Below are 27,593 nucleotides of genomic sequence, written 5' to 3'. Positions count from 1 at the left end.
GTATCATTTTGAATGTGACATGGCTCAGCATGGACACTCAAGCTGCTTAAAAAGACAGAAAAGAAAAAGATGAGGATAAAATGAAAGCAAAAACCCAGCACTTCCTTTAAGCTGACACCACAGTTAAAAATTTAAGACAGGGCAGGGTGAAAAGTCTAATTGCTCAATGCACTGACTGCCCTCTCCAGCCTGTGTGTTTTCTGAAAAGATTTCTTTTACCAAAAGCTTTAAAGTGCTAAAAAAAAAATAGATTCTGCTATCAGGTAATTGTGTAAGGTCTTCACTCTGAGTAATATGAGGATTCTTCTTGAATTAATAATGAACAAAGTAATTTAAAAGGCCTTTAGTGTACGCAGCTAGAAATAAATAATACCTTAATGTGGGACATTTTATTTTCCATTATACTGAACATTTTTTAAAAGTGTGTGTTACAGAGAAGAGAAGCACTGGGTTGCTAACATGCCAGATGCCTGTATCAGATGATGGTCAGATGGACAATAATATTCAGGACGTTTCCCTGATAGTTCCTGAGTATTGTTGACACTTGATGCAGTAGAAAACATGAAGGTTAAAAATCCGACTTTGGGCCCCAATAAGCAAACCCAAGGTGAAGGGCTGGCTCAGTGGTGGCTGCAAAGCTGCCGATTGGCTTTAATTGACCCGATTTCAGTTGGTGTCTGCTCTTCAGTGGATCAAATACACCTCTGCTCATTTACAAATTATAAAGGATGATGAGCAAAACGTTAGAAATGCTACATCATAAACTAATTAGTATCCGTGGGTACACGTTCTTTAAGCGCGTTATAATGACAAGCTGCTACATGAGGCACACCCGAGCATCAGAACTGACACCACGGCCCTCCCCTCGCCTGCACGCGGGGAGAGGCTGAGGTTAATGAACATAAAATAAATAACCAGATGAAAAGATCAGAGCACGGTGCCTCACTGCAACCCGTGCATGGAGCACGGCTCTGGGGTTTAATGGACAACGAGCAGCGACTTCCCAGGACCCGCGCAAGGACTGCTTTTTACAGGCGGATTGGAGTCTCAGTGCCCCCATTAGAATTTAAATCAAATTAGACATTGACCAAAGAAGAAGTTGCTGTCAGGTTCAAGGTGAAAAGCCTTAATTATCAAGGAAGCAGAAGTCCTGGAAAATAACATCGTACTGTCACCTTCACGGGGGGAAAAAAAAAATAAAAACCAAAAACCAACACAATGTGGAGACCTGCAGCAAGGGGTGGGCTTTTGGTCAGGAAAGAAAGAATCAAATGGAAATTTTTTGCTCATGTATGACAACAAATTCCTACTGCTATGGTAAACCAGAAAGCTTTTCCTCAGCTGGTAACAGCGAGTTGAAGAGCTAAACAGTAACTTGCGAACATTGATGTGTTTTTCGATTCCGCTGACAAGAGACCCGCTTTGAGCAAGAGACTGCCCTGGAGACCGCCGGGTCCTCACCAGGGGCTTAGAACAGAAACTAACTCCAAAGAACAGAAAGAACTTCCCAGGTTCAGAGAACCAAAGGCCTTTTCGATTTGCCAGACACATGCCAGAAATGCTGTTCAGAAGGCTAACAAAACAAAAAACAAACCAAAAAAATACAAGAAGTCATTTTCGGTCACAAACCTGAGATCTGAGGATCAAAAACTTAGATGGCAGCACGGCTGCATAACGCAAAAGAACACCAAGGTCACACATTGCTAGATAGATCAGCTTTGCAAGAACTGAAAGGAATAGAACTTCCTCTGAAAAGCCGGATGAATAAACATTAGGAGTAAAAGACAGTAAGGTATGGAGGTTAAGACTGGAGGTATTTTCTGCAAAGTCAAATTCAGCTTTCTGTATATTGATTCTACATTGAAGTCAATTCCTCTTTTTCTCTGAATAGCTGTTAAATCAACAGTTTAAATTTTTCCTGGGTTTTTTTTTTTTTTGGTAAAACCAAGTTAATGCTTTATTAAGCAGTCATGGAGGAACCTGAGATATAAAAGAAGAAAACACGGATTTTTCTTTAGTGAGATGTGTATAACATAGCAAACTGCTATTTCTGTAAAGCGATAGACAGTTCCCCCGAACATCATTTCCGAGGTACATAGACCAAGGGGATGGTGCAGACTTCTACCCCTTCTTTTGTTGCCTGCCCCTGTAACTGTGACAGCCAAGGAAGGAGGCAGACAGCCCGCATCTGCCGTTAAGGGAGAGCAAACAGGAGGTCTCTGACACCATCTCTAAAAATGCATTTCCTGGCAGAGCTGGAACACAAGCAATTCTCCATTCGGAGAAATGCAATTTCTAGCAGTAGTTTCAGGGGAAAGGGAGAGGAGTAATGACAGTTTCAGCTTGGGTTTGCCAAATGCAAAGAACAAATATGCATTGTAGTACCATTTCAAAAAAATATTTGAACAAGCACGTTATCAACTTTTCAGTGGAAAGGAATGAAGTATGTGCTTAATGCTGAGCAAGGGCTGCAACAACGTGGGATCACCGTGTTAACTGGTGCATGTCCCCCATTTGCTTTGAATAATTCCTGTTGGCTACAAAGATTTCTAGCTATGAAGAGAGGTTTCTACTTTGAAAATGCTGAAGAGCAAAGAAATCACTGACTGCAAGTCTCAGCTCTGGTGCAAGTCACAATTTGCAGAGGCGATGAAATTACAGAACCTGAGTCAGGAGGATGACAGCATTAGCGTGGAAAGGATTATTAGTGTGAAAGGTATTAATAGAGGATATGCAAAGAGGCTCTTCTCTCAGCACTCCTGACTGAAGAGCAAGATCAAGTCGCTCATCTTCCCGACGAGAAAACCATTCCCATCTCGCTCGGGCCCCGGCCCGCGGGACTTTAGGAAGTGACATTCCTGGTGGCCCCATCTCTCGCAGAACAGGTCTGCAGGGGCACAGGTCTCCTGGCAAGGAGAGTGCTTGCGCTCCTGTTGTAATCCCTTTGTCAAAGGTCCCTAATAATATTTCCTCCTCTGCTCCTTTTAATGAACGGTAATAGAGAACACTTGATTAGAAGCCTTTCATCATTTTAGGACTAGGGGCTTTAGCTTTCTGACCTACTTTCCTTGCCAATGAAATTCCATTTTTAGCTTCAAACTCAAGGTCTGAATGTTACCCAAAATCAGACCATCTGTTTTAACTGCCTACAGGCTGAGAAGTTGATCCAAACCAGGAAGAATAAATGGAACCAGTGTGTACATACATTAAGTATTCTCAGCCCTCCGTGTATTAAATAAGCCACTGTTTATTCCCAAGTCTACGTAAACATTCCTCTTTCTTTGGGCAGTGCCTGCTGTTGTTGCAAGGAGTATTTATGCTACCAGTTGCTCTCAGAGACCTCCAGCTAGGCCATCCCTCTTGCACAAGCACAGCAACGAGCAGGCTACAGCTGACCCCAAAAGTCCTTGTCTCTAGTGAAGGTTGGTACAGGCTACCCAGAAGTAGGGATCCCCCTGAGCAAGTCCTTAAGGATGAACTTGCCTTTCTCCAGTGTTAACAAAAAGACAGCTGACTGGTTATTTTGTGAATCTCTAGCAAATTCCCCACAGTACCTTGAAATGGTGAGTTCCAAGGAGGTAACTTCTTGCACTGTATACAAATCCCACTCAGTTTTAAACGTCCTCTCTTCCCATTTCATCGCACGCTCATGTCTGTTAGTATGAGAAAAGGGCCTAAGAGCATCAGACCTTTCTTCAGGATTTCAGATACATCTCTCAGTCCTTTTATTACGCAAAACTCAGTAACAAATACGAATTTATAAACCAGAACAACACATTACCTGGGAAATCCCTACTAAGTAACTGCTGACCATAGCTTTATAAAAAAATCAGAACAAATCCAAGTACTGAAGATAAGCTTCTGCTGCTAGCACCGATACGCATCTACAGCCCTCATCCCTCGCAGCTTGGCTGATAGACGTATCTAGGGAGGATGAGAGCACGCGTGCAAACGTTAACAAAAAATATGCCAGGGAAAAAGAAAATAGTAGTGTAGAACCAAGTCAGATACTGCAGAAGTTGAGTACGCAGCCAGAGAGCTGCCCAGCTCTAAACAAGGCAGAAAGTAAGTATATTTAATGTAAAAGAATCCTAGCATGAAATAGGCTCTCTACTTGCCTGGACACAGCTGATTTGCTGTTCAAGCCTGTAATTTGACAGCCTGTTTATAGATTCTCTTGCTTCAAAGCCATTATGGCTCTGTTTACAGCAGGCTCTTTCAGGAGGCACCACAAGCCTCCTCACGTGTCGGGTATCTCTGGCATTCGTCGGTGCATCTTGTTCCTCCCAGGACTGGTATATTCAAAAAGCTGACGTGAACATACCACACCATCCTTACCAACATGGACTACTGAGCCTGTGCCTAAAAGAACACTTTCCAAAAAACTTCTCCCATATTTTCAAAACATCATGCCAGTGTTAGCTAATTAATCCTCACAATGCTTGTCCAGCACAGCCCGGAAAACACCTTGATCTCCCTTACAGATGGCAAAAATCAGATCAAAAGCAGCTTCCAGCCTTCAGGAACACTCCATCACTCACTGTTTTTTTTGCTTCTGCTGAAAGAGACGACAACATCTTTGCATACCTGGAGGTACGAATACGGGACCGTTAAAACCCAACTGAGCAGGAAGACGGCAGGAGTGAGCAGCAGCTCGCCCTGCTCGAGAGCTGTGGGTTTCAAAAGGGTAGCTCCAGCAAAGCAGGTGAAACAGCTCATGTGGCAGAGGAACATGAATTAATCCCTAAACCCAAAGATCTAACCATCCCCAGCCCCTGCACCCGCCGGCAGGAGTGAGCAGCAGCTCGCCCTGCTCCAGAGAGCTGTGGGTTTCAAAAGGGTAGCTCCAGCAAAGCAGGTGAAACAGCTCATGTGGCAGAGGAACCATGAATTAAACCCTAAACCAAAGATCTAACCATCCCCAGCCCCTGCACCAGAGCTGTTAATTCCCTGTTCGTTTGTAATGTGCACAAACGAGAAAGGAATGAGTAATATTTGCTTTGTTTTCACGGCATCGTTGGAAGTGACATGATGGTTATTTCACTGGAGGTTCAAAGCAGCATTAGCATGATTGCATTGGGCTTGTACCTATTAACTGGAGGGACAGGAGCTCCTCTGAGCTGTCAAATGCAACATACGCAATGCAACTGAAATGTTCTTTTGCCTCCATTCTGCAAATCAAAACATTCCATAGCAATTTACTTAGAGTGTAAAAAAATCTCTTGCACCTGGAAAGCTACATGCTAATTCCATGCTTTATTCTATCTCCTTCATGCATAAGGCTTTCAAAATCATACTCTATTGTACGGTACATAATGTTATCATTCTGTAAGCAGAAGCTTACAGGCTGGAGCGAAATCTTTCAAACTCTACTGGGCTGGGCAAAAGGTTAGAGAGATAAAGAAGCTCTCAAAGCACAGTTAACGCCAGCACGAGGCAGAGAATAGTAAATCATTTGAAGCAGGATTGTTTCTGTTTCCATCCTCCCCGAGTTACTTCAGCTCCCCAAGGCCACATGTGAAAACCGCCTGGTTTTGCACCACTAGGCAGGAAATGTCTCTTGACCGCTTAAGCCGGGTGGCCAGAGTCCTCCTCTGACCGTGGGATCCCCGAGGCAGCTCTCCCCGGGTTCGTGTGCGGGCTCCGTGAGCTGAACCAAATCATCCGGGGGTGGAGGATCGCATGCGGGACCCCCCCGAGCTCACTGCCCCCCTTGAGCCAGCTCTGGAGGGAGGAGGAGAGCTGGACCTGTGCTCTCCCAAACACACATCTCTCACCAGTAAGGAGGAAGGTGTTGGAGTGCACGTTGGCCAAATTTCAATGGCACTCTTAGCTACTCTGTGTCTAGAGAAACCAGTGGAGGTCACAGCTCTGCAATAACGGTAATTCATGAACCATAAGACTCTCCTCAGGTTCATGCCTTATCCTGGCTGAAAACCCAGCACGCAAAAAAGGCTGCTGGAAAAACCCATCCTCTGAAAAGCTATTTCACCCTCCCCACAGAGCTGTTATTGCTGTAGGACCTTCTGATGTCCCTATACCATAGGATCTCCCAGTGTTTTTGAGTACAATCCTCTATTTGTAGGGCTGTGAATGTTGCACAGAGAGGCAGGATCATCAGAGATGCTGCTAAGAGTCTATTTTTAGAGCAAGTCATTTGATGAGCTGTTCAGCACCTTATTTATTGCTGTCTCCAGCTGGGGAGTTAAGCAGTGTCCAGACACCTCTGCTGCTAAAACCAGAACTCAGAAGCAGTGACCTCTATCTGATAGCATTTTCTCTACTGATAGAGGGAAAAAACAACAGCACATTATACTGTCACTGCTAATAGCTGCTAATCAGGGTGAGTGACATATGACCCATTTTGTATCAAAGTTCACTACGTATAAGTAAAAAAAAAAAAAAAAAAAAGGTTGAAATGCTGCATCATCTAAAAAGCAACCACTTAAAAGTAATTTCCTGGTTCGTTTTTTTCCTGGTTTGCCTGTTTAAAGCTTTGCTCAAATTTTACATGGTGTATACAGCAAGTAAGAGTCTCAGTGCTCACAGAGTTTCCTTGGTATAAAATAGGGCTTTGAAGGGACCCCAAGAGCCACAAAAGGGGACAAACCAAAGCTATGCCACTGGAAATATGGGGATATTCAGAACATGGAGCAGCTCCTGCTGCTCCGACCATCTCCCTCACCAAGCAGACAAAGAAGTAACCAATTGCCATTTCCTAAGTGGGGAGCTGAGGTACAGAAAGCTGAAATGATTTACTAGAGGTCACATTAAGTCTACTGAATTTGCAGCCTCCCGTTGTTTTATTACAGGCTCAAACATCCCGTTAGACCCTCTGAATATTAACCAGCACCTGACTCTATCTTCTCGCTGCTCTAATGAGATTATTGATTAATTACTTAAAATGCACTTTCTGTAGAAGAAATTTTTTAGGTGACAAGTTGCCTTTTACTAAACAAATTAATGGGAAAGTTGAGTTCTCTCATCCCACTCTGGAGAGAAGTTGGTTTGGGTCTTAAAATGCTCAATTAGTACTAACTGAAATCCAATATTTGAGATTATTTGGCACTGTATCTGTTATAAATATACCATGTACCATGTGGCCATTAGTACCTCGTGGTACCATCAGGACAAAAATAGTCACTCGGCAATTAATACTGCAGTAGCTGCATTTGTCAAGATACCAACAGAATAACTGCAACCCCGTGGGTTCACTCCAAACCCCATGACAGTCAAAGTCAAAGGGAGGCCTCGCAGTAAGTGCAAGCAGATCTAGATCAAGATCTGGCTGGGTTTTACTCTGATCAAAAAGCAAGGACATTTCCAGACCCCTCCCATCGCAGGTCAGACGCGGCTGCAAGTGCACGCTCTGCCACGAGCACCCCAAGGGATGGATCCAGCAGTGCTGTGCCACGAGCACCCCGAGGGATGGATCCAGCAGTGTTCTCACTAGATAACTCTGCAGGAGATGCAGAAGCCACAGTTACAAGTTTTAGGTCTTGTTCCTGTGCAGCCTGCTCCAGCCAGTGCAAAATTTGTCATCGCAGTGTCTCTCTTAATAGTTTTGCAAATGAAGTTCTACATCTCCCCAGCAAAATCCTCGGGGCTCCAAGACAGTCTGATCTTTCCTGATGGCATTTTAAAGCACCTTCTCTGAAGTCCCAAGTAATGAGGTAACTCTCAGTCTGTGTGTAAGAACAAAACTCTACAAGACAGACTGAGAGCCAGACACTTATTATTATACTTTCTACAAATGCACAGAAGGGCTTTCTCTCACTGCTCCAGGTCACTGAGATCATGTTTGAGGCTTATGATTAATTTTCAGCCTTATTGTGTTAAGGGGCAGCAGGAGAAAAGTAAGAAAGATTTTTATTTTTTTTAGAACAGTGTTAAATGAGGCAGAGGACCTTCTCATTTAGCAAGAGCTTTCAAACCATCTTTGCATAAAGCAGCACCTACAAAGTTAACAGGCGTAAGTAGCATTCTATTGATTTGAGGTATTCTGAGGGGTTTTAATGCAGGTGAAGGCAGGAGAAGGTTTCTTCTTGGAATAATTAAGCTTTAACCAGTGAAGCCTGAAGCATTTACGCCAAAACAAACATAAAAAGCCCACAGTCAAAATCTTGCAAACGCCAAAGAAAAGCTCTCACTCAGCCTGACACTAAACCTTTCCAGGGACACAGGTGAGCTCGATAGCCCAGCAAGGGCTTGCAGGGCCAAGGTCCTCTCTTCTACTCCAGGGTGTAGCCAGGTCACATAAACCTGCTCCTGGTGGGATTTCACCGGGTACAACATGTCCTTCGGAGTTTCCTGTACCCTGGTGGCTTGTACACAGTCATTTTAGTACTCAAGATCTTTTTTTAAATCAGTTGTTGTTTAGCTGCTTGCTTTTCCCTTTCCTCCAGATGAAAATTACTTCAGCGAATATTGATACTAATATACAGTTGCACGCAAGCATGTAGTAAATGGCTCACTGAAACAAGGCCTGTAAATTCAGTGAGTGGCTGTGCTGATCACTCTGAGGGCACGAGCTTTTTGTTACAGGCTCAGAGCATGCTGCCATCCCCATCCAGCTTTCTGGATGGGCTTTTATTTGGCCACCCTTTGCAGAAGAAAGCACTGAAGTTGCTTCTAGAGGGCAAGGGAGGACAAGCCTCCTATGGAGGTGACTACCACGTCTGCTGAGCTTAGGGCACATCTGCATTGCCAACATCTAGTGCTGCCAGATACCAGAGGTTGTGCTGCGAGATGCAGGAGTGGTGAGGGATGGTGCAGCTGGTTAGAATTAAGAGGTCCAGTCACCTGGGATGGCAGATGGGGATGGTGTTGGGCCAAACTGTAAATCAGAATTCAAAATCCCCATCCCCTTTGCTGTAGGGCAGCATTCAGTGAGGCAGCGCAGTCGGTCAGGTGCCTGAGCTGTTTCAGCCCCGTGTGCTCCCCGAGGGAGTAACAGCCGTGCTCCTTCTTACGGCACTGAGAGCCCTAAGTCAAAGCACATCGGTTTTCTTTGCAGAAGGACAGTGTTAAAACCGCCAGAGAAAGCCTTTGCAATACACAAAGTAAAAACCACAAACAGCAAATAAGCAGAGTAGTGATGTCTGCTCTGCAGAACCCAGAGCCTAAGCCGGCATCATCTATGTGCACAAAATGGATTATTCCATCTCGGGTTCTGCTGGTATTATTTAACATACAAATTACAATCGCGAGGTCAAACCCAGAGCAGAGGTTTGTATGAGTATTTTCCAGCCTGTCTCGTATTCCTGCGAATTTGCCCTTTATTAAATCCAAACTTTGAACGAACCCCACGTTTCTGACTGTATAGATGGCAAGGAAACTACTGGGGTCTGAAATGGAAGGGTGAATCAGTCCTCATTTGCACCTGGATACCAGGGAATGAAAATATATGAACCTGCTCACAAGCAGACATGCAGTGTTAAGTTTGTTAAAGCTCATCTACATGGAGAGGTAGGTATTAAATGAGCAAGGATGAGAATTTAATGTTCTCGGCAGCTGCCTGAACTGGCACATCCATTCTGCAACAAAAGCGCCTTTCTTTGGTTTAGCTTAATTCATTGCCAAAGCGCGATGTAAATTGCCATCTCCAGGATGACGGCACCACAGGAATTGTTGTTGTGTGGGGGATTTCTAAGCTTTAGTGTCTAACCCGGACACTCACGTCCTCTGCACTCGGGGAGCCTGAAAACAAACTGCTTGGTGCCGTTGCGCTTGTCTGAAGGAGGGGCTTCCCTTTGTTTTTTTTTCTTTCCCCCTCCAGTTATGGCGACATGGTGCCCAAGACAATTGCTGGGAAGATCTTTGGCTCTATTTGCTCCCTGAGCGGGGTGCTGGTCATTGCTCTGCCCGTTCCAGTCATTGTTTCCAACTTCAGCCGGATTTACCACCAGAACCAGCGAGCCGACAAGCGGAGAGCACAGAAGGTAAGCGTCCCGCACGCCCCCCTCCCACACACCCCAGCCCCTGCCAATCCCCGTAGGGCTCACAGGACCCCAGGGACAGTCCTGAGCAACTGCAGAGGCCACTGATCCACCCACCTTCAACTGCACAGGCTCACCCTCACACGGGTGCCACCACCAACCCCTGCAGAGACACCAGCTCCTTCGGCGCAGGCACCGCACGCTGGTGTATCTTAAAAGATCAGAAGCAACAGGGCTTTCGCTGCTCATCTCTGCTGCATACCAGTCTGAAATAAAGGTGCACATATACCCATAAGCCTTCAAATAATTAACAGGAGCTGTTTATCTTTCTGGCTGCTTGGTTCCTGTTGTCTCTCTGGAGTTTTGAAAACACCCATCTGGAAACATATATTTATCAGTACACCTACCCCCTCAAAGCAGCAGAATGTAACATAGACAAAACACTGAGAATACACAAAAGCCCCTGGAAACGTGAAGAGATTACTGAATATTCCAAAATCTGAACACTGTTTACCAGTATAAGCCTACTGGATCACTAAGAAAGTATACCCGATTTATTATAGCTCTATTTCAATTTGCCAGAATCGGGCTTTTACAAAAACTGCAAACTAAAGGTCTGGGTTTTTTTCCTGCTTATGGAATGGTGTCTGCCAGAAATTCAAGACTCAGGAGATCTGATGGAGAATAGCAGCAGAAAGATGTGTTATTTCTGCTTCAGGCAGGCATCTGGGCCATGCCTACTTCTTGCATCTCAGGGAGATGACAGCAGAGAGCCGAGATACGAGACCTCCAAACCCCCAAAATTTGGCAGTCAAAAGAGTAGCAGAGAGAGCGAATCATGCAGGAATGGGCTTCAGCCTCCGTAAGCCCCTGCTGGGTTTTACACATACCTGCAGGAGGTGTGGCGCTGTACGTGCGAAACAAACTGCAATGATTTTAGGAGATGTTTTTGAGGGAGAGTTGCTTATACAATTAGTCATAAAACATAGCGTAGATTAAAAAAAATAAATCTAAATCTATCATAAAGGAAGGCAAGACGAACAAACAAGATCTTGCAGAACCACGGATCACAGTAAAAAGAAGCTCCAGAACTGACTCCAGGTCTGTGCTTTCAGATGAGCTTGGCTTCTCCAGGCAGCACACTGACATTTCTTCTTCTGACTCACCTTTTCCTTTATTTGTTGGACTGTGATCTACTTGGTGACAGGGAAATGTCACCACCTTTGATGCCAATATGATTGATTGCAGCTTTTATAAGGTTTGCTGTATTGACACGCTGAGTGTATAATTTCCCCCCATTTGAATTTCTAATTCCCTTGACATTGGATGAATTTTTGGGCTAAGAAAGTCTTCTCAAGTCAGAAGCGTGAGTAATTTTCACATGATCATCACTGCATGAATACTAAAAAGAATGAAAGACACAGAAGCACACTAATGACAGTCTCTCCAGAGATGGTCGCGATGTACAGATGGACGCTAAGAACCTGCTTTGACAGCATCCTTGTTCCAGCATCCTCCTCCAGGGAATCAAATCCCTGCTTCAGGAATAGGAAAAGTTTTAGTAATAGTTAAAACTCCATCCCTATCCAATTAAAGATACACATTTGCATGGCTTTTTTAAGGTTGGAAAAAGCTCTTTGCACTCTCTCAGTCCTCGAATGAAAAGCCCACCAGTACTAGCGCCTTGTAAGCGTTGTTTGGAGGATACAGCTTCAAAGAAATAACACAGACATTTTTCATAAGCTTCTAGTGTGAAAAATAAATTACTTTTTCTCTTCTTTACCCCGATGTCCCCCAGGTTACAATACACTCAGTCTTAACTTTGTCTCTTAACTGTTGAGGAGGCACTGGTCTAGCAGGAAGAGGCATTTAAAAAGCAGGAATAAAACACTGGGAGGTGGCTCTTACTCATCAGCATCTATTCTTCAACTAACTGAGGAGAAACATTGCTTAAAAAGGAAAAACCACCCGAAACTGAAACACTAGTTAATCACCTGAAGATATTCTTTGCCAGAGCTGCACTGCAAGAAATTAATTACAAGGAGATCTGGCAATCTTAGTTTTTTTGTGCTGGGTCATCAAATTTTGTCCTCTGGCATGCAACAAGGACCAGGTCAATCTGAATGGAAGATGAATTGATCATTTCTGACAAGGTTCATTTTGGTAAAATTGTTTTGTGGTGTTTTTTTCCTTTCCCAAAGACTTCTTTTTTCTTCTTTTTAACTGATGTGCTAAGAATAGACCTTCCTGACTTTGAAACGATGCTGTTCTTCAGTGAATGTCACAGCCTTTGGGTTTAAAAGAGAGATTGACACGTAAAAGGCTTGACAATAGAATGACTTTGTAATTCAGATAAACGCTGGAGTCTCTTGCAGTGTTCAGTTTGCAGCATGGATGCAACGTGAAGAAGATGATGACAAGTATCTGGTGCTGGCTTGAGGACTACACCTCCCACTTTTCAACCCTAGAAAGAGAAAGCAGAGGCAGCTACTAACAGCTGCTGACATGCTGCTCCTTTAGCAGCAGGAGAAAAAGTAAAAGTTTATTGTTTAAAAGTTAGAGATTGAGTGAATACGCCCCAAATCACGTTATTCCCCCAGAGCAGGGCATCAGAGAAATGCATGGCTGAAAGATCGCTGGGTAATCCAGTAGCAAATGGAATGGATGTAGCCTTTGAGCTTAGTGCAGAGAAGATCTAGAAGTGCAGGTAGCTCCACCGAGGTTTAAGACCTCTGGACATGGAAATTGGTCAAAAGTCCTGCAAAAATGATCCTCCTTGAGTAAACGCTGGCTGCCAACAAACAAATTGCATCCCACATCTTTAGCTTGGGGGAAGCAATTGCTCAGAAAGGGGCCTCTTGCACCATGTGAACAACAGAGGAGTGAAAAATGTAAGCGCTCAGATGCTGTGAAAAAAAAACCTTTTAAAAGAGCATTTATCATTTAATGGTTAGAGTTGCTGAATGAGCCAAGATACTGCAATGTCTGATAATCTCGGAGGGATTAGCATGGGTTTAGTGGTGCATTTCACAGGGGCTAAACTGAAACTGCCGACTACGAACATAAAACTTCAACAATCACACTGCTTGGTTTGAGGTCTGCAGTAAATATGCTTTCTGAGGGCTACAGCTTCTTAGTCTGTTCAATTTATTTAATTTATTATCTGGTGGCCTTTGACTCTATGAGAACAAGCAATGTACTGCAAAATCCTTCAGATGGACTCCTCATTTCATCAGCTAGGCTGTAAGTTTCCAGGAAACAACCAAAACACACAAATTTAGGCAAGGGAAGGACTACCCGGGACAAAATCATTTTGCGTGGCCCCTCTCACATGAAACTATAATATAGACCAGAAAACTGTAAGTCAAAGAGTAGATGGTATAAATTAGGTGAGACAGAGAAGTAGACACGTTGCCAGTGGATGAATTAAAGCATTCAGTCACAGAGCCAGCATCAGCAGAAGAGAGGAACGAAGGGACAGGGATTTCAGTAGATGGAGGAAGGTTATTCCTCCCAGCAAGAGCTCCCTGCGAGATGGTTGCACACAGGCAGCGATGACTCTGCAGGCTGATGAAGAGGTAACTATGGAGATGCTTAAAAAGGGCTTAAGCCAAAAGGAAGGAAGAGTAAGGACACAAGTGTGGTTCTGATTGTTCCATCAGAGGCACGGTAGAAACAGCCTGTTCCAGACCCAGGCGTCACTCCCAGAGGCACGGAGAAGGGGACTGCAGTCAGCCAAGCGGATGAAGAGGGAAGATGGTGATGAAGAGAATGCTTAATACTCGATTTATGTCATCACCCTGAGAATGCCAGCCCCCACACCTGTCAATAACGAGGCCATTATAATAATTGATTTGCTACAGAGCAGGGGGAGTCAGCTTTGAAATGTTGTTTTTCAGCTGACACCCCTAAGTTTCGGAGGTGGGTTAGTGAACTTCAGAGCGTGGAACAGAACGGCCAGAAAAAGCGACTCGAGCAAAGCTGTGAGCTGTCTAAGGAGAGCTCAGCGACAGAACATGACTCAGTTCCCAGCAGGGAATGGGGTTGGGAACTTCAGGAGAGAGAGAAACAATAAGGTTAAAACTGGAGCTGGCTGACATTTAAAAACCATGGTTTTTTCAATCAGGGTGAATCTGTGTGGAATATGTTTTTGTTGTTGTTGATATTTAACAGTTTTTGACAGGGGAAAAGAGCTCCTTAAATTATTTTTAAAAGAAGGTATTTCAATTTTGCTGGAGTAGGTACCTCTTCCTCCTGTTTCCTGTTTGATGTTCGTCACATCCCTTCAATACAGTTCAGGGGGAAAAAACAAACAAACCAACAACCCACCAACTAGGAATCCTCATTTTCTTTCATATTGTCGAGGAAAGCAAAACGGCATTTTCCATCAGCTGAGCTAGTTCAAATTCTCTGGATCCCAAAAGGCTTAAGACAAGTAGATGTCTCCTCTGAAAGGAAGAATTGAACCCAGTGAGGTAGCACATACAGGTTCAGTCTCTGAAGCAAGACTGTACATCTAAATATTAAGCCTGTTGTCAATAGTGGCCCAACGCCCAGAAGTCATTTCCACACATATCCAGAAGCCACTCGACATTTGTTTCATGCCTCAGGGCCCTGTCACAACCCATGAGAACCCGATTAACCCATCCTCAGGTCTCTCCTCGGCCACCTCGGCAGGAGGGCGTCCCCTTCCCCACTTGTGGGAAGTGCGGGTTGTGTGCGGCAGCCTCTGTCCAGATGGCTCGTTAAGTAGCACAGTTGGCAGGATTCGTAAGGGCTGATGTTGCCCACTTCATTGCGCATGTCTAAATGAACACAAGCTGAAACGGCCTCATCAAGGAGACCCATGTGCAAAACAGGCAGCCAGAAAATGTTGGGAAGCCCTGTCCTACCTTGGAACTGGGTTCCAGCAATCAGATTCTCTGCTGTTACCTTTATTAACTAGTTATTTTACCACTCCGCCTAAGGAATGCACAATCGCGTGGGCTGGGTATAGTTGAGCTTCCGTGCAGTTCCCAGGCTACATAATGAATATAGCTCAAACACCCCTGCACCAACTGCAGCACACGGTTATGTCTAGATTAATGGATATGGATACATCCACTGGGTGAGGAAAACACAGAATGAAAAGTGGGTGTTCATGGTTGTAAAGCTTACTGTGGCTACTAATTTGTACCATGACAGCAATAAGCAGATGAGGAACATTAGCTGCTGCCACAGGCGGTGCTGGGATGGTGATGCAGGTCTCTCGGTCCTCTAATCACACATGTCAGGTAGATGGGAACACGCTGCAGAGTCTACCAGCACACCTCTCGAGGGCGGCCGCAGAACGTCCCTGCTCACACACCGCCAGATGTCTCACGCAGCCCAACTAGAGAAGTCCTAGGACCTCATTACTCCACTCCTCCCACTCCACCCAGCAGCAGCGGTCTGCAATGTCTGACTCAGAACGAGCCTTTGTTGTTTGAAGGTCATGAAAATCCCAAACAGTAACTGCTGTTAACTGCAACACCACATCGGGCTACACACCAGCATGAGGCAGACCCTCTCTGGGCAAGAGCAGAACCCTGCTGTCCTCTTCTGTCTCCCCGCTACAGCCAGTCCCACTGCTTTGACGAACTGTGACGCTGCTGCAGCATCACCCTTCCATTCCTCCCTCTCTGTGACTCTGATGTTTTCACACATAACACTGGGATAAAACCACTTCTCCTGCCTCAGTGGATTCTTATGAAATTGCTTCACATACACGGTCATAAAGCGAAACCATCTTACGGCAATACTCTTGCACCTAGGATTTTAAGTTTATCAAGATTTGCACTAGCAATTCTCCCTGACACACCAAACAAAGCAGCAGAAACAACAGCATGTGCTTTCCTGACCAGTCATGGGTAGCAAGGAGAGCAACCTATGGCTATTTTTTTAAAAAATATTGATATGGGGAAATCGGTCTGCCTGTGAGTACCGTGCAGGAAAAACAGTTCAATCCACCCAGTAAGTTCCGAGGAAACAGTTCCTCATTCCTCCTCTTTGCCAGGGTACAGCAGAACTCTGTGCACTGTGCAGACCTCTGCCTGACGGTAATCCCAGGCACCTGCTCGCCATTTAGACCAAACTCAGCATTAACGCCAAACGCAGTAATAAAGAGCAGTTCCACACATTGCCCGTGAGCTGTCGGTGCACTTCTGTGCACACATGAAGCATCCTTAGCGATCACGTCAGGACAATGGAGAGCTGTTCTAGCACCGCGGCACAACGCTGGCACGCCCAAAGAAGCCTGGAGAGGCACAGAGCCATGACAATTCCAGTTTTTATTGACAAGAGGGAGCCTCCAGCACCCAGGACCGCAGCCAGGCAGGCTGCTCCCTCCACAGCTGCCCCAGCGAGGCACGGGGCCAGCGCGCTGCTGCTGTCAGCGTGAGGACACGAGCCGAGACACACGTTCTTCTAACGGCCTTCATTTATGAAATAGGACCATGGGGTGGGCTTATCGTGGACTTTTTCCTCGAGAAGCCTACTGCAAGAGATTTGTCTCCAGAGACCCCAGGAGCAAGAGGAACAACTAGGAGCAGCTTCAGCAAGGATGCTAATTGCACCACGCAGCAACTCGACGATCGTCTGATGACGTCTGAGCCACCTCCATTTGCCTGGAAGCAACACTTCTCTCAGTTAATGCTGAAATCTCGTAGCACAGACAAGTGGGATGCAGCACAGTTCCCACCCCTAGTGGGCCTGGAGCAACAGCATGACCCATGCTCACCCCTAACTGCACTCACTGCCGGGCAGGCAGTTTTACAGTTTTGCTTATTTTTAATTGAGTTTCACACAAAGGTTTTGCAGTTGCTGCCCCCATCCCCTCCCCATACCTTCACCATCTTCCTGGGGCAGGTGTGAGCAGCGCTACCTGAAGCAAATACCGTCATTTTCTGTAGTAACCACAGGCCTCCGCACCATTAATCAGCGTTCATATATCAGGTCTAGGAAGTTGGCATGTGACACTAGATCAAATTCTGTTAATTTCTCCATCCCACGAATACTTTATAGCTATTAATTAGGGGTGTGAGCTGTGTGAAATGTTATAAAAGTGAGATATGGAAACGCAGACAGACAGATAAATCACAGGCAGACAGATGCTCATCACACTTTGCTTTCAGTGAAACACAGAACCTTATTTTAGAATAATGCAGGACACCAACCTCTCCATTAATGATGCAGAAAAATATGAGGCTCTTGAGCAGACGTTTATTAATAATACACTTCTAGACAAATTCTGATACCCGAACTTACACCCCATAACACTTCATTTCTAACTATACCAAATTCCCACTACTGGTGTGGCGCCTCTTTGACTCCACTCTTCCCTGGAGCAATTCTGACTCGGGCTCCAAAATCTGTTCCAGCATGGAGAATACAAAAGCGTGGATGTAGGAATTTCTTTTATTATTTCAAGAGGCAAGTGAAGAGAGTGAGCCCTGTCAGTCAGCTGGACCAGTAGCGTGGGAACTTCAGCACAGGGGAAGCTTTGAATTTCAGCCAAGGTTCAGAAACGGTGCATAATGTATTTCAGTCAAGGAAAAACTGTCCGTGAGGTCAGTTCTTACAGAGATCAAGGTTTGACTGCAACCCTTGCTGGGTTGGTGGATAGATGAATAACTAAAAAAAGGTGTCAGAGATAAGCAGGGCATCTACAGAGGATAAAAATATGAAACAGCCTCCAAAAAAGCTTACTCCTTAAATGGCAAGCAAAGGAATAAAGCGAGAATTGTCAAATTCTGTTCTTTCCTGTAGCAAACACCAGAAAGCGAATGGTCTATGTAAAACTATCAATACAATGACAACTAAGTAAAATTGGCAACAAATGCATGCAGGCTGGAAATCAGAAGAAACTTTCTAAATAGAAGAATTTAGTTTTAAAATAAATGCCCAGTAGGAATATGAGCTTCACTAAGTTTAAACCAGAGTTTAAGATTAACGTACAAAAGGGAATTTGCAATAGAAGAGGAGTGGTCTCTGACTGTCCTGCATTTCTCTCGGCAAGTTTTGCATATTACGATCATTTTTTCAAAGTTCTTTGTTTAATCAGCCGGGATATCTGTGACTAGTAGAGAAGCCGAGATCCATTAAACTCCATATTCTGTGCATTGTTCTATAAATAGACCGAACATCATGTTCTTCAGCGTCAGAAAAGATTAAATGATATAGTGCGTTTGAAACGATGTTCTGTTGCTTTAATGGTGCCAAGGGTAAGGTAGGATTAAAAGGAGAACCACAGAGGAGAGGAGGGGAATCTTTCATCTCTGGAAAGTAATGAAGAGGCCCAAAATAAGATCAAGGTCTGACTGTAAGTGGTTCTATCAAATTATATAGGAATATAATGAGTTCTACACTATCTAATTTCCATATGCAGCTCTACAACATCTCCCCTAAAGCACAAATGACAGAATATTTAAACGTGGCTCAAAAGCCATTTAATGTAAAGATTTGAGAGGAAGGGAAGTCCAAATGTGCATAACTTTGTTACTCAGGAAAAAAGGTTGAAGTGACAGCGAGATGATCTGCAGAAGCTAACTTGCTAGCGCTGCTGTAACCCCGCTGCCTGCCTATTAGAATAGCCAGATGGAACCAGGGCTAGCAGAATAACAGCTAGTACTTATTATATGGGCCATTTGCTTTTGAAACAGCCATTATTTCACCCAGCATTCAAACATGTGTAATAACCCCGAGTCCTAATTTGGCAGAGCAGCCTGCTTCCAGGCTTTGTTCAAGATGGCATATCAGCTTCCCGGCGCCCTAAGCAGGACAGATGATCAGGGATGCCCGATTATGTCGAGGGAAGCACGCCACAGACAGTAGATTCATTTAATATCTTGTCCACTCTATTGTTTTTGAATGCTTTTCTTTTAAAAAAATAAGAATTTTCCACTGTCTGCTTGGTAAGGAAAAGCTACCACAATGGGCAGGGGAGCTAAACTAGTGTCCATCAGATGAAGGTTTAACCCTTTCCTTTTCCAGGTTACACACATGCACTGAGCTCCCATTCAGAAGTACAAACTGAAGTCTTTGCTGAACTCCTTTCCAAATTTTATGCTTAAATTAGTCAAAGGTATCACAAGCAAGACCATTCTGGGAAGGTGAGAGGATAACTACAGGAAAATATTTATTTGTCATTCCGTACTCTAGGCCCTGTTGCTACGTCTGCAGAAACTCCCAAGGGTGACCAACCACTTGCACAGGTTGCTCAGAGAGGCTGTGGAGTTTCCATCCTTGGAGATGTTTATTCAGAAGCTGTTTGGACATAACAATCCTGAAAAACTGGATCTAGGTGTCCCTGACCGAGCAGAGAGGTTGGACCAGGTGACCTCCAGAGGTCTCTTCCAGCCTCAATCAATCTGTGAAGAATGATGCTTAGTAACAGCTCCAGTCCAAGGAGGGAGCAGGGTGGGCACAGGACCCACACCTGTAGTACCTGACATACGTGTACTCCAGTCATCTCCTTGCTCCAGTACATGAGCTGAAGATGCCTGACAAATACAAAATTATGTCATAGGTTGGAACTTAATAGTTTATTATACCACATAAATCAAGAGTGCACATTATCTCCATAAGAACTAGATGAAAATCATTAATAAATAACAACTAGCTGTTTCCTGGGCCTGCCATCTGGTAAGCATTTTTCCTAGCTAGCAACTCCTGCTCCTTGCACTTCTCCAAAGCAGCTAAAAGATGAAGACAGGCTATTCTTCCTCCTCTGTCAGTCCCTTTGGGAAACACAGATACCCAGGGTGCTGACAGGCACATACATCACCCTCCCCACTACACATGTACAAGGCTTCAATGCCCTTCCTGGGTATTCTGAAACTCCAGTTTCTTAAAAAGCAGTAAGGAACCAGAAGTGATTGAGACCTGCCTTCCATCCTGCTCTCAGAAACACGTGGGCTCCAAGATAACCAAATTAATCATTCTAACCTGTAAGTGGCTGTCATTAGTATTATTATTTTCATCATATAAATTATCTTTCAGATTAGGTCATATGCATTTTTGAGATCCTGTGGTTTCCTAGCAACTCCTCTTACCACTCTACATGCAGACACAGTGTGCCGCTTTCTTTTCCTTTTTTAGACTCTTCGTGCAGGGGTTATATTCAGAAACAGTGATCTCAGGCCTGGCCCTAATGACCTTTAATCTGTCACATTTGTGGGATAAGATGCAGAAGACAGCTACACACACACACACCCCCCCCAACAAAGACATTTGCAGCAGATGGTCAGAAAAGCATGGTTCTGCACTTGCCTGTCTTCTATCCCGATGACCAGAAGCACTGAGCTCTGCAGGACAGGTATGACAAAAGCACGCCCACGTCTTAAAAAACTGGCAGAATTTGGAAGACCCCATCAGCTTAATTCTCTAGATTCTGATGGCAAAATAAGTGACAGCACCCAGTACACTTCCCTGCAAAACACTGCTGCTCCAAAGCCTGCGCTGGGGGCCCGAGCTCAAGGCTTCCTTACCCCATCTGCCACAGCACACCTCTGCCAGCCGGCCACGGCCAGGCTGATGCTTCCAGCAAACACAAAACTCCTCTGAAACAGCAGCTTTGACTTGCTCCCACACGGTAACCCACACCTCGCTCCGGTGCCAGGTGCCCTTCAAGTCCTCAATGTGCTTTGCTCAGTCACACAAACCCACGTCGAACGTCTGCTGCAGATGCCGGGGGAAATGCTTTGCGGCACTTCAGCCTTTTGTTACTGTCAGGCATGATCAAAGCACTGCGTCCTGCGTAAACACCCAGCACGTACCTACACATCACGTAAAGTCTGTCTCACTTGATAGATTTGCTTTCCAAGAAAACGCACATTTGTGCACAGGCTTTCACATAAAACCACAAACCACAGTTTTAGAGTTGTTCCTAGTCCAACATGGGAAACTGTCTGGAGGGCCCAAACAATTTTAGGCACCAATTTTAATTAACTTCTCTAGCAGAGTTAATCAAGATATCTACCAATTTTAGTCACGATGGAGCACAGAGTGAGATGACGTGATAATCCTAGACAATCTTTTGTGTGAGGAGAATAGGATTAACTTCTGTCCTGCCCCAGTGACTTTTTTTTAAAATAACAATGTCTGTTTGGAACTACCAAAAGCTACGGGGCTTAATTATTTAGATACCTAGTGGCCCTATTTCAAAGAAGAAAAGAGAACAGATCTCAGAAACGAAGCATCTTCAGTCCACGTGGAGTACAGCTATTAATATTTGATCCCCTGCTAGCCTGGAGGTAAAAGGAATAATGTTCATTACAAAAGCCTAAGACTGAATTCCACTTTAACAACTGACTAAACTGAAAGGGAGGCTGAAACCTTTCCTGCTGTGGGTGAGGTGAGTTGGGGGGACTCTGGTAATTCCTTCAGCAAAGGAGCTGATGTCTTGCCAAGCACAGAAAGAAATGGAAGTCTTTGGCGATTGCCATCAGAGCCTCACTGTAAAGACCGTCACTGGATCCAATATCCAGCCCTGATGACAGAAAAGATAAGATCATTGTAAAAAGCAAGGAGCAGAGACACAAAGGCCTATCCTTGCAAGCAGAAGAAATAATTGAATGGAAATGTAATTAACAGGAACAGACAGACAACACTGTGTAACTGGGAAATGGAATATCCTTCAGTCCTTTATCCCCTGCTCTCTGCCCCTACCTCGTATTCAAAAGCAGCAGCCTCTGTGGGTTTTATTCCAGATTAGTCCCAGACCAGTCTTAGTCAGGGCCTAGAGCAAGCCAGCAGTTTGGGAAAGCCTTCAGAAAAACTGAAGATCCAATCTGATTCTCTTGTCGTAGCCTCCGTCTACATCTTGCAAAAACAACTCACGTTCCTTCCATGGGGCGGCCAGGCAGCCCCGAGACCCCCTGGCCCCAGTCCAGAGGAAGTTTCATCAGAGGTTTCACTCTCAGATACCAACCTGGAGTCTTAACGTTAAACTAGGACAACAAAATCTGGGTGAAGTATTGAAAATAAAGTCAGTTCTGGATGTCCCCATGCTGGGGGGTGCCAAAAGGCCGTCCATTTTTCAGACGGGTCATAACCCTTAATGTTGTGTCACCCAGTTAAATCTGCAAACTCATATCCTGTACGTGTCTTTGCCTGAGAAATCGTCTGCTTAAGCAGAAGCTCTTCAGGTTAAACAAATCTTTCAAACGTTGAGGGCCAGAGTCGCTCATGCATGTACCGTAATTGAGCTCCTGGAATTACTACACTCTTTGGACCCACTGCAGATATTTGCCTCTTGGCTTTACTCCTCCTACAGCGTATCCCCATTAGCACCTCTAATTAGAAAGGAAAATCACGAGTTCCATGTTATTTAAAAGATTATGCAGCATTTTAAACTACAGCACAATGTAATTATTTTTTAATAGCCACAGCTATTTCATGTATTTACTTTTACTGGTGTTTGAGTCATAAATTAACAGCAGAAAAGAAAAAGGCAAATCAGCACTTGACAGAGAAGCAGGCGGCAATTGAAAAGAAAACCTGAAACACTAAGAACTGTGCGATCAAAAAGGAAGAGGGGCCTTACTAGTTTTTCCTTGTTTGCTTTATTCTGGACTGCTTTTTATTATCTAACTCGTCCCCTGGGAGGTTGCAGTCGGGAATAAATAAAACCAAGAACAGTTGAATGCCTGTGCTGTCGCAGGGTGACTTCTGTCAGTTTGTCAAGGCACGGGTACTTTTGGACAGAGCCTTGTACCATCAGATACCAAAGCCCATAAGGCAGCGCTGCCGCGGCAGAGGGCAGCCCACCCTCGCCAGGGAGCCATGTCACTGTGCCGGCAGAGCGAGCGACAGCACAGATGTCAGGGCACAGAGCTGAAAGGTAAAAAGAGCATTTAAACAACCACGCGCGTTCGGGAAGGTGAGCCATGAGAGCAACACGTGTGCAGAGCACACTGCTGCATCGCCTCCGTCACCCCGTGCCAGGAACGCGTCCAAGACGAGTGTCTCTGGGTGCTGTGCATCTCCCCCGCCAAAATTACTATTAACTCTCAAAAGGCTAAAGAGCTCTGCAGCACCCTATTTCTTACCTCTGGAAAGGCTCCGAGCACTCTGTGGCAGGTGATGTTCTTCAGACATACGTACTCAGGGGGACTCCTGCAGACAGACCGTGCTGCCTGTCCCCAACGTCCTGCCTGCACAGCCCTCCTCTTTCACCCCCAGGCTTTTCCAGGTAGAGCAAGAACCCGAAACTCAGTATTGCCAGCACAGGACCACCATTCCTGTGCCAAGCTCTAACTTCAGCTCATTTGCTTTCCTCACAGAAAGCCCGGCTGGCGAGGATTCGAGTGGCCAAAACCGGCAGCTCCAACGCTTACCTCCACAGCAAGCGCAACGGCCTCCTGAACGAAGCCCTCGAGCTGACGGTGAGTGTGGAGACAGCATCCCCTTCCACAGAGCTCGAGAAGTGCCCTATTCCCACTTCTCTCCCCGGGCTCCCTCCCTTTCTCTCTCCACCCAATTGCCCGTTACCCAGCGCAGAACGGCGTCACGGCGCAGCCGTGCTCCCCTTACTGTACGTGCCACGTGGAGGGGCGGCTAGAATCCAGCTGCAAGAGTGGGCGTGGGGGAAAAAAAGCTTCTTTGGGCTCCTCCTTGAGCAACACGCTTCCAGCAACAACCAGCTGCACAGTTCCCTCAAAACCCTCCGCGTGACAGGGCTGTGGAAGCTGTACTGATGTATATGGCCTGCCCATACTCTAAATATCCACTCTCTTCCAACATACAGCTTTTTATTCTCAAGAGTCTCTCTCTAATATGGACTACCTGATCATGCTCAACAGGACAGGAAAATATTTCCTAGCGACAGTTTCAGGCAGCTTGGTGGTGAGTTTATTTTTAAGAGAAAGGCCTCTGGAGGCTAATACTAGATATTCACGAGAAGAAAAGTTTTAAGTGCGTCAGATTGCTCAGCAAAAATGAGAGGAGGTTATTACGTTAAGCCTGATCAACACCAGAGCAGGTATTAGCACATTTCATGGATTTCATTTCAAATAAATCAGCCTTTCATGCACGTGGGGAGCAAAGAGCAAGATGACGAATGCTTAATTGAGCCACCTGAACCGCCTAGCGCTTGTTCATGCATCCTTACTTGGGGCCTAATCCTTCAAATATATATTTTCCCTAGCATACTTCCCACTGTTTATAAAAGCAAAGCTGAAAAACCTTTTCAGCTCATGGTGAAAGCTGCTCGCTAGGACCTGAGCCCACTTCTACCCCAGTCCAGTGGATAAAGCACACGGAGGGAAATATTTTGCATGTAAGAATCTGGCTCTTTACAACTGGAATAGTCTTTGAGCAGACTCTACAAAAGCACTTTGCACGAAATACAGATTTGGAAAGTAGGGTGCCCAGGTCAGTTTCTGTTCTCCCCTTCAAAACACGTTTGATCCTTCTGACTACACATCTGACGTTGTCTCCTGCTCTGCCAATGGCAGCGACACTCAGAAAATCTGTTCCTTGAGCCATATGTTGCTGTTAAGCAGTTCAAGAAAAGTTTCTTTATCAAAAAGAGACCAGGAAGATAGGTCACATCTAGCGCACAGCCTTATCCCCATAAAGGAAAGACTTGGGGGGATGCCAGCTCAGCTGAGATTCTGCTTTTTCATTTCCCACCTAGAGCAGATATTCCCACACCTGCATGCCCAAATCAAGAACCCAGATGTGCCTCTCCATTCACAGGCAGTGGCATTAATTAATTACAGAAGCACAGAACATCCTTTGTTGTAAAGCTGTATGTGACCATTTTAACCCCGCAAGGCAAGATTTTATGTCCTTACATTTTATGGCAGGAGAACAAACTATTCTTACAAGTACAAGATGTGAATGACAGCATAGTCTAGTCAGCCAAATTTTTCAAGCCACAAAAACGTGACTGAATGCAACATGTAGTTGCTATATTAGAGGCTAAAATATTTTCTATATACTGTGCATATTCATTAGTCAAATCAGCATCAAACTGCTTCACTGGTCAGGTACACATCCCATTCTGATGCCTTGCCCAGAACTCACGCTAACTTTAACAGACTTCACGTGGCCAGACTGCCACAGGGCTGGTTTGTCACCCAGCAGTAATTCCAGCTCCAGTCGCTGTTTGGCCACGACTTGGCATCTCTTTCATCATTAGCAATCACACGGTACAGTCATCGATGTATACTTGTTTTACAAGTGCCCAGCAGTCTAACACCTCGAGAGTTCACCTGAGGAAAACAACTGCACCAGAACGTATCCTGGCTGTAGCTCTGCAGTCAAACTAATAAACCGGGAAATAAGGACTGTTCAAGACTCTGGAACATGTGCCAAAATGCCCTTTCATTAGCACCAGAATGAATACACTGACACCATCTTTCAAGGGAACAGCGTGTCTTCAGCCTGTAGCCTTGCATCAGAGTAAAGAAAAAGCAAAGAAAAGGATTTGTCCAAGGACAGCAGCAAGAACGAGATCTGTTCTTTTTAATGCAGACTCTTGCTTCAGAAACGTGTGGATTTGTAACGTTTTGCATTTGCCATCTAGACACAAAGTACTCAGACACTCAGACCATTTTCTTCTCATTTAGAGAGATTTTTAGTGGGCTTTATGTCAGAAGTGCTCAAGGGATGGTGAGATTCTTCCCATGGCAGCAGCCTACATATCCTCTTAGCGTTAATCTCCTTGTACAGCTAGCTGAAATTCCCTTTTAGCTAAATAAGTGTATATCCTAGGAACAGTAGGTTGTGAGGTCTTGTGACTTTTCACAAGCAGAATCTGCTTAGCCATAGATAAGCGTTATAGCCACTCTTGCAGGAGGGGACAGTCCAACCACTGTACCAGCTCACCTCAGTCACCAGTGCCCAATTTCACATGCTGAAGCACGAAGCAGAAGAGGTAAAGTGGAAGTATTTCGGGTTTCGGAACTGACACTACAGTGTGTTTCAGCCTCCCTCCAAGCAACCAGCAGTTCACTGAATGTCTTCCAAGAACAAACTGAATGGTAGCTGGCATCCACTCCTTGCAAAGCTGGCATCCCAGCTCAAAAAGCAAGCCATCTCCTCTCCTCCACCCCCCTCCAGTCTTTTCATTACAGCCAGACTCTTCTAATGAAGACACAGGTTTTGTTTGCCTGCAGTAATGTAGGTCCCACTGATGCAATCTCTATAGGTACACGTTCCTCAGCAGTACTATCGCCATGCCAAGCCTTTCTGCTGGCACTCTCACTGCCCAACCGCAGATCTCATTCTTAATCTGCATGCTAGGAGGTTCTTGGTGGTTATACTCTCTTTCTTTCTGAACACACTGGGCTGACTGAAGAAAAAGCAAACAGAAGATAAGGTATGGGTCATACTCACTGATGCTACACTTCATGCCTGGTCACTGCCATCCCTCGATCCCTCTCCATCCGCAGCAAGCCCAGCCTCGTGATGGAAGGCACAGGGAGAGGCTAAACTGTGCTGCCAAAATTTAACAATTGGCTTCGGTTTTATGCCAGAGTTATGGGAGCCTTATCTTTGCTTTCTGATTCCATTCAGATCTCCTCCCGAGCAAATCCTCATAAGAAGATAATGTTTGCAATATGTGCTCTTTCTCTCTCCTTTTCCAGTGTTTTAGTGCAGAATCCTATCTGCTTTAGGGCTTGCAAAGACCTCCATGGGAAATATTCCAACACAGACTTCAGCAGAGTCCGTAATCTCAGCAGAGCACAAATAGGACCTGCTTGATGTTTTAGCTCACCAGGAGGATTGTTAATAAGAAAAATGGAACTGATTTATTTTTTTTTTAGCCCACTTCTAAAAATACTTCTGGGAATGCTCATGTTCCAAAACAACAGCAACAAAAAATTCATAACCTGTCCAAGATGCATTCCCATGGGAATCTATTAATTCTGTGTACAGTAAGTCAGCTTTCTCAATGCACCAGTTCAGCCGTGTTCTAGTATCTGTCAGAGACAGAGTTATTCCTTCACTTTGGGATCCCAGAACCAACCTGGAAATGGGATCCAGGACACGCATTTGCAGTGAATCACCAGGACACACAGATGTATTTAAAAGCAATGCTTTAGGCATAGTTAAATTTGACCCCCTTGAGAGCAACAGACAATGTCTTGGTACTTCTGCCAAGATGTTTTGCTGTGTCTCCCATCCTACCCGTTTTCACTCTTCAACAGTTAGATGCTGCTGTTTCATGTCTAAGCAGAGATTCAAGCCGCGCACATCAATTCCTGACTTTCACATTTCGACATCACAGAAGACACCAGGCACCCTTTACTTATGGAGCACAGGGAAGCATTTTACACCACCTATTTGCAATGTTAGTGCATGCAATCATCTTTGCAAATGCTAGTTATCTTTGATTAACGTGGTGTGAAATCATAGTGAATTTCAAGATCAGAAGCATAGTAGTAGTAAGAGGATATCCTTAACATCCCAGATCTTAAATCTGCCACCACAGAACACAGAAAGTGAGAAAAACAATCCTGGCTCTCCAATAGCACAGAAACTCTCAAAACGACTCATATTGCTTCTTTTCCTTCCACTTCTAAGGTGTAGCTGACCAACAGATCACTGAGTAAGCAACATGCGATATTTTGAGGAACACACAAGCATCTGATTCACTGACACAGCACAGAAATCAAAAACACAGGG

At 44.9% G+C, this 27,593-nt stretch overlaps 1 protein-coding gene across 2 annotated transcripts in view; it reads left to right on the top strand.

Annotated features, from left to right (window-relative positions):
- The window catches only part of KCND3 (potassium voltage-gated channel, Shal-related subfamily, member 3), a 102,722-nt gene that overhangs the window by 67,996 nt on the left and 7,133 nt on the right, over window positions 1–27,593 (top strand). For both annotated transcript variants that reach the window (XM_009871248.1, XM_009871249.1), the window contains exons 2-3: window positions 9,779–9,941; window positions 23,240–23,341. In XM_009871248.1, the coding sequence (XP_009869550.1) occupies window positions 9,779–9,941; window positions 23,240–23,341 (265 nt within the window). The remainder of the gene's footprint in view (window positions 1–9,778; window positions 9,942–23,239; window positions 23,342–27,593) is intronic.

Source organism: Apaloderma vittatum, unplaced genomic scaffold (assembly GCF_000703405.1).
Source record: "Apaloderma vittatum isolate BGI_N311 unplaced genomic scaffold, ASM70340v1 scaffold5946, whole genome shotgun sequence".
Taxonomy (NCBI): Eukaryota; Metazoa; Chordata; class Aves; order Trogoniformes; family Trogonidae; genus Apaloderma; species Apaloderma vittatum.
This window is presented reverse-complemented; position numbering and strand designations above follow the sequence as displayed.